The sequence below is a fragment of the Mustela nigripes genome, chromosome 5, assembly GCF_022355385.1.
Source record: "Mustela nigripes isolate SB6536 chromosome 5, MUSNIG.SB6536, whole genome shotgun sequence".
Lineage (NCBI taxonomy): Eukaryota > Metazoa > Chordata > Mammalia > Carnivora > Mustelidae > Mustela > Mustela nigripes.
In genome coordinates, this window is record NC_081561.1 from 15692608 (window position 1) to 15699326 (window position 6719).

The following is a 6719-nucleotide window of genomic DNA, read 5'->3' on the forward strand; positions in this document are numbered from 1 at the left end:
GGGGGGGGGGGGGGGGGGGGGGGGGGGGGGGGGGGGGGGGCTGGCCTTTTCTTGGGAAAGCCCTAGTTTTCCCCATGTTGTGCCTTGCACTTGCCACTTGACCTTGGCATAGTGCGTGCAGATTGTGCGTGCCCAGGGGTGACAGAAAAACAGCCCATGCGGCCCCACCCCCTTTTCTGAGGCCAGGGCCAAGTTCACGGTTGACTCCTCCCCCCCTTTTTTTCCTGTGGAGGTGAACTTTCTGTCTCAAGTGTTCCTACGGAGTGCCAGGGGTCCTTCCCCTTACCTGCATTTGGCACCTTCTACGTTTTCTGACTACTGCTTTGGAGACCTTCCCATGAACTGTCTTAGGTTTAGGCTTGGATTCCCTGCCTCCCTCCAGTTTCCCTCCCTCTCTCTCTCTTCTCTCTCTTTTTCTTCTAATAAAATACTGATGGGGACAAGGAGACAGGGACAGGATTCTTAGCAGCGGGGTTCTGTACCAACCCTGGGGAACGTCCTGCAAACAGGCAGCCTTCTGATGTAATCCCCTTCTGATTGTGTGTCTTGGTTACGGAAGGGAACACACGGGTCCTCTGTGTCATCCCAGGCGCCTACTTTATAGTTGAGCCTGAGGCTCTGAGAGGTGAGTGTGACAAAGTGAGGGTCCCATAGCTGGTGGCCGAGCAAGGGGAGTTAGGACCCCTGCTCCGCTTGTGTGTGCATGCCCGCTTTATCTGGATCACGAGCCACAGACCCTTGGGCTCCCTGCACAGACTAGGAGCAGGCACGCTTTTCAAGGGACCGATTGGTGAAGAAGGTGCCTCGTTAGGTAACGGTCCCTGGTCTTTGGAATCCGCTGTGACATCTTTTCCTTCGCTCTTTTTCCGGGGAGCCTGGCCTGGCCTGGGCTGAGGCTCGGCGGAGGGCGGGAGAGGGGCTGCGTCCGTGAAAATGTTGGTGCGGGAGGGACGGGAGAACGCTCAGAGACAGAAATAATCGGAAGCCACTTCAAAGGCTTGTCGGGGTGGGTCTGTGCTCTGGGTTCGTGCTGTTGACATCTGCTGCTGGGGTTGTGGTCATTGCAAGACCTGGCTGGACACTGATCTTCCTCTGCCCCGTCGAAGTCATGGCAGGGCAGGTGGGGTGGGGGGCAAACCTCCCTTTCTCCCCAAGTAAGTCTCAACGTAAGATCCTCCACCCCCATTTGTTACTGAAAATTGATAAAACGCATCTAAAAAATTTTTATTACAATTCCAATTTTTGAAAAACAGAAAATCCAGCCTGGGTAACCTGCCCTAATTATGCTCTAGCCAACCCCCCTTGCCACCCCCCCCCCACAATGTTCGCTGTGTGTTCCTTCTGCACAAGTTACGTGGCTTCCAATATTTAACATTGGGTTTTAGCTTAATGACTTCAGGCTTCTTAAACACACAGGCAGCACTCAAAACCTCTTGGTGCTTCCTTAGGTCAAATCAAGAAGGAGAAGTACACTGAAGTCATTCAGATGCAGACTGCAGGAGAGATAGTAGGTTTCAGTCCGTTGTGAGGTCTTCCATGACCTACAGAAGCAGAGTGTGAGGGTGCCGATAGACTCAGGTAGACCAGATGCCTGATGAGGGCACTGGTGGGGTGACTATTGGGGATGAAATCGGGGAACATGCTGTAGAAAATGCTACCTCGTTTTTGTTTTTGTTTTTGTTTTTTAAGATTTTATTTATTTGACAGAGAGACCACAAGAGCAGGAACACAAGCAGGGGGAGTGAGAGAGGGAGAAGTAGGCTTCTCACTGAGCAGGGAGCCTGACGCGGGGCTCGATCCCAGGACCCTGGGATCATGACCTGAGCCGAAGGCAGATGCTTAATGACTGAGCCTCCCAGGTGCCCCCGTGCTGCCCACTTCTTACTGCCGCTCTGATGATGAGACTCAGACAAGCTGTGTATGGAGGGTGGTCCTAGTCCGTCATTGGTTACCATTAAGACCATTAAGGACTGTCCACCGCCTTAGCCTTCAACTGTGTCTCTTTCTCTGAGTGTCCATCTCCCCCCACACAAGCCTTCTTCACTTTTTCCAGAAAGGGAGAGGTCGAGCTTTTCTCCTGACGATGGCTGGGAGCAAGGAGCGGGGCGGGGTGGAGGGGGGGTCGGATTGGGAGTCGCACGTCGATCCTCCTGGGGCCGATTTTCTCTGAGCTCTTTGCCATGCGGCTGCTTTTTGTCCTACTGTTGGCGTCTAGGCGCCGGCGCGGATTTTGTCATGCTGGGAGGGATGTTTTCGGGCCACACGGAGTGTGCTGGAGAGGTGATCGAGAAAAACGGGCAGAAGCTGAAGCTATTCTACGGGATGAGCTCCGACACGGCCATGAAGAAGCACGCGGGGGGTGTCGCTGAATACAGGTGAGCCGCGGACATCAGTGCCTCGGGAAGGAGTCGCAACACGTGGTCTGCTTGTTAAATAGTCCCGGCTTTTATGCAACTGGCATTTGCTGTGTGTGGGACCCTCAGAAGGCACCAAGGTTCGGGGACAGGATAAAAATATGACGAAAGGGGGATGTGCAAGCAGGTGGGCCTCCTGCTCGGCCAGTCCGGGAGGTGACGCTCCAGACTTTCCCAGGGGTCAGGCAGGCAAGGGTCTTTTTGCTTCGTCCTTCCGGTGGAGCCTTCCGAGAGCTCTGAGTGAGCCCCGTCACCGCCCATCTCCAGCCTGGAACGAAGTCAGGCTGCAGGCATCGGGTTGAAGCCTGGGTTTCCCATTGCGTCTGAAACAGGCGTGGTGCACACTGCTGCGTGGTCAGGCCTTTCTGGAAGGTGCCGTGTTTCCCCTACGGCAGGACTCTCACCTGCCTCCAGGCTCTGACGGTTGACACAGGCAGCATTTTTAGCCATTTAATTGTGTTAGCACAGAAGGGATGATGGCTTCTGCTTTTTTCTTTTTCTTTTTTAAAACAAATCTGTGATCCCCAAATATAACCCGGCCTTTTCTGTTTCACTTCCATGTTAATTGTCTGCATGTGTGTTTGAAGAACCTCAGGACAGCACATATCCACTCCGTGGCCCTGTTCCCTAGAAACTGCCGGTGTCTCTCCTCAGCATTAGCTTGAGGACAGGTCGCAGGAGGTGGACTTTCTCACCAGGGCGTCCGCTGGGAGGGAGGGGTTGCCTTTCTCTGGGAAGCCTCGGGCACCGGGGCGGGAGCTCCAGCCCTCCCTGGTGGACACCCCGCATTCCCTACCATTCATCCCTCACCCGAAAGCTTATCTCGAGGACACGGGAAGCAGGGGTGTTGTCCGAGGTTCAAGTCCTGCTGGAGGTAAATCTCAGCACCCCACTGAGATTCACAGGGCGGGCGGGAGGCGTGGGATGCTCTCCCAAGTGTTCTGTGCTTCAGTGTGGGGGGACCGGTGGACTGATGTCCGATCTCATTCTCCTCTTATGGGGGGACCTGCGTCAAGATGCCACAGTGTGGGGAAGGCAGGGTGGGAGAGGGGAATAGGGAGCTAGGTCTCACCCGCATCCTGGAAACTTCACAAAGTGAGAACAAGAGGATTCTCCTTCCGGTGCAGCCTCAGAAGGCTCTTTCTCCCACATGGTGCCCCATGGAGGAGCTGGCGTGGGTAATGAGGGTGGGCAGGGGGTCCGTCACTGCCTCAGTGCCCCCCTGGACCTCTGGGGGCCCCCCTGGACCTCAGAAGCTTCACCCTTTACCAGCCACCACTGACCCTACCCCGGGGCCTGTGTCTGCTATGTGCTGCCACGTTAGGTGGAGCCCTTGTGGTTGGGTGACCGCTAGATGCTTTGCCTGGAGGACACTCGGTACCTCTAGCTACATCTGTTCTGGGTTCTAAGGAAACTAGACCGGAGAGGGCAGACCAGGCTATGCCGCACACAGCAGCTGAGGCACCGAAAGAAAAAAATCCCCTTCTGTCGTTTCAGCAGGGTTTAGACAAAACAGAAAATAGAAGATTCTGGAAGTGGTTTCAGATCTTAGGAGAGGCAGGTGCTAACGGCATTTGAAGCTCAGTCTGGAGGCAGCCGAGCCCTGCAGGCTGCCTCTGTTTTTCTCTGTGTCTCTGTCCCTCCGTGACTCTGCCTCCCTGGCTCCCTCCCCTTTCCCTGGCAGTTTGCTGCCCCCTCCCCACAGTTGCCTCACAATCGTCCTCCTTTGATGGTCCTATTTAATGAAGGTAAAGCTATTTATGCTTTGCTGGTTCCTTCCCAGCCATTAACCATTTACGCCTCACACTGGCCCTGGGAGACAGATCAAAGTACCTTCATTTACCAGACAAGAGGACGTGAACCTCAGCAATAAACGTCTTGCAAAAGGGGCTGTCACCCATCAGCAAAGAGGCTAGATTCTCATCTAGAATGAGATGGCTTTCCATGGCCTGCCTGGGGCTTACTGGAAGTCAGAATCTAGATGACTTCCAGTAAGCCGCAGGCAGGCCATGGAAAGCTTTTTCAGAAGTGAAATGGCGGTCATCGCGGGCACAAGTGTGTAGGTGTTGGTCTGTGGTCACGGAGTGCGGGACGTGAGCCGTCTTGGGTGTGGTGAGGGATGGGCGTCAGGAGCTCGATGCTCTGAGCCAGCCCCCGAGGCCAGCCCTGGCTGCAGTCAGTGGTTTAGGGAGGGAGATCTCGTCCCACTTCAGGACCGGCTTGCCTGTGTGGATTCCAAGGCACGAGAGTCAATACCATTTTGAAATTCTAGGCGAGGAGCTTCTGATTGAGAGATGCTATCTTTTTTCTAGTTGAGGAGACCAGCTAAAGAAAGCTCCAGAATTTGTTAACCATTAGAATTTCTAGATTGCCTGGGCCTCAGATGAGGGCTAGGGTTTTGCATAGATTGGACATTTCCTTCTGGTAACGCCCCTCCGAAGGCAAGTCTGGACCGCATGTCCCTGCTACCGGGGGGGGCAGGGGGAGGCTTGAGTTGTGCATTTTACAGCTCTTGCTCAACTGAAGCATGGGGCTGCATCCCGATAAACCCATCTTAAGGTAAAAATAGGATAAACTGAAATGAGCTTGAGATGCTGAACCCACTAAACATCCTTGCTTAGCCTGGGCTACCTTACTTGTGCTCAGAACGCTGACGGTAGCCTGCCATGGGCAAAATCATCCAGCACCGGGCCTGTCTGATAATCAGGGGTTGAAGGTCTCTACTGAGAAACAGACCAGTTGTACGGGTGCAGAGTGCTTGTCCCCCCTCCCAGTCCTCGGGCTGATGTCAGTGCAGCCACCGGGGACCCCCATCACCAGTTAGGATTGTTTGCGCATCACTAGCCTGGGAAAGGATCCAAGTTCAAAATCCGGTTTGCTTTCTACCAAGTGTGTATCGCTCGCTCACTGTGGTGAAGTCAGACCACTGTGAGCGGGAGGCTGGCTGTATTGCTACCTTCTTCCTCCTGATGGTCGTCCTCGAGGACACTTGGGTCTGCTTGGAGAGCTGGCGTGTGGGAGGGCGAAGCCCCGGGCTTCTGTTGTTGATCAGGGAGGGTGACAAGAAGAGATGGTGGCAGGGGTCACTCTAGGTGATCGGCCCAGGCTCTTCTTCCCCTGGGGAATCTGGGGCTTTGGGTCAGGGGGACACTGGTCTCTGGACGAAGCTAGAGGAGAAGGGCGGCGTTGGTTTCTCTTAGGGGCAGAGTGGAGGCCCGTAAGTGACGGGGTGCCCCTGAGTGAGGAGGGCACTTTGCGGGGGAAGGTGTGTGTCCCTTCTTCCAAAGCCGCTGGTGCCCCTGGCAGCCGGCAGCATGGCGGTGTGTTTCGGGAGGGGCCTCGCCTTCATCTGAGCTGCTGCTGCGACCACCTACCCCTAGCAGTGTGGGCATTTAGCTCCGGGAGTGTGCCGGGGGGCTGTTGGCTGCTGAAAGGGCTGAAGCTGGGAATAATTCCGGCTGGGTTTGTAAAGGAGGGGAAAAAAAGCCAGATTCAAAGACAAGCTTCTCTTTTCTTGCAGGGCCTCTGAGGGCAAGACTGTGGAAGTGCCTTACAAGGGGGATGTAGAAAACACAATTCTGGATATTCTTGGGGGACTGAGGTCTACCTGCACTTACGTGGGGGCCGCGAAACTCAAAGAGCTCAGCAGGAGGGCGACATTCATCCGAGTGACCCAACAGCACAACACTGTGTTCAGCTAACCCTGAGGATGAGGTGACGTCCGGCTCGAGGCCGCGTCCACGCACACCTGCTTGCCCACCGCCCTCGTGTTACATCAGAGCTGCTGGCCGCTCCTGAATGGTGGACTACTGCCTCCTGCTCCCCTCCCTGCCCCCTGGAGGCTTTGGGGCTCCCCTGGTGCCTTCCGGGGGCACTGGAAGCAGGGCATTGACTGGGTCAGTGGTCAGAGCCCAGCTGCCTGGAACTCATAACCTCATTGTTAAAACTAACTCACCTTTTCCTTTTCTTTTCTTTTCTTCTCTTTCTTTTTAAAGAAAAATGGTTTCACTTTAATATAATGCAATTATCTTAAGACTTGGTGGAGTGCTGGAGTTTGCATTTGCTGGAAACAAGTTGTCAGGGGAGCTGGGGGTTTCCTACCTTCTTGCCCTGCTTGGCCGTTAGCAGTTAAGGCATGGCGGGAGGGGGGGATAGGGGTGGCCGGGCCAGTCAGAGCCACTGGGCTCCCCTCTTCTGCTTTTGGTTGCCAGCAAAGGACAAAAGCACCTGACTAGACCCATGAACTTGAAGAAGTGGTCCCCTTTTGGATCTGAGGTATGGTGACGTGTCTCCACCACCTGCATT

The 6719-nt window shown here is 54.9% G+C and overlaps 1 protein-coding gene across 1 annotated transcript in view; it reads left to right on the plus strand.

The window, feature by feature from the left end:
- GMPR (guanosine monophosphate reductase) overlaps nt 1-6449 on the plus strand; it is a 41274-nt gene extending 34825 nt beyond the window's left edge. Inside the window, exons 8-9 of the mRNA XM_059399496.1 lie at nt 2216-2375; nt 5935-6449. Of these exons, the coding sequence (XP_059255479.1) occupies nt 2216-2375; nt 5935-6115 (341 nt within the window). The 3' untranslated portion in view covers nt 6116-6449. The remainder of the gene's footprint in view (nt 1-2215; nt 2376-5934) is intronic.
- The last annotated feature ends 270 nt before the right edge of the window (nt 6450-6719 follow it).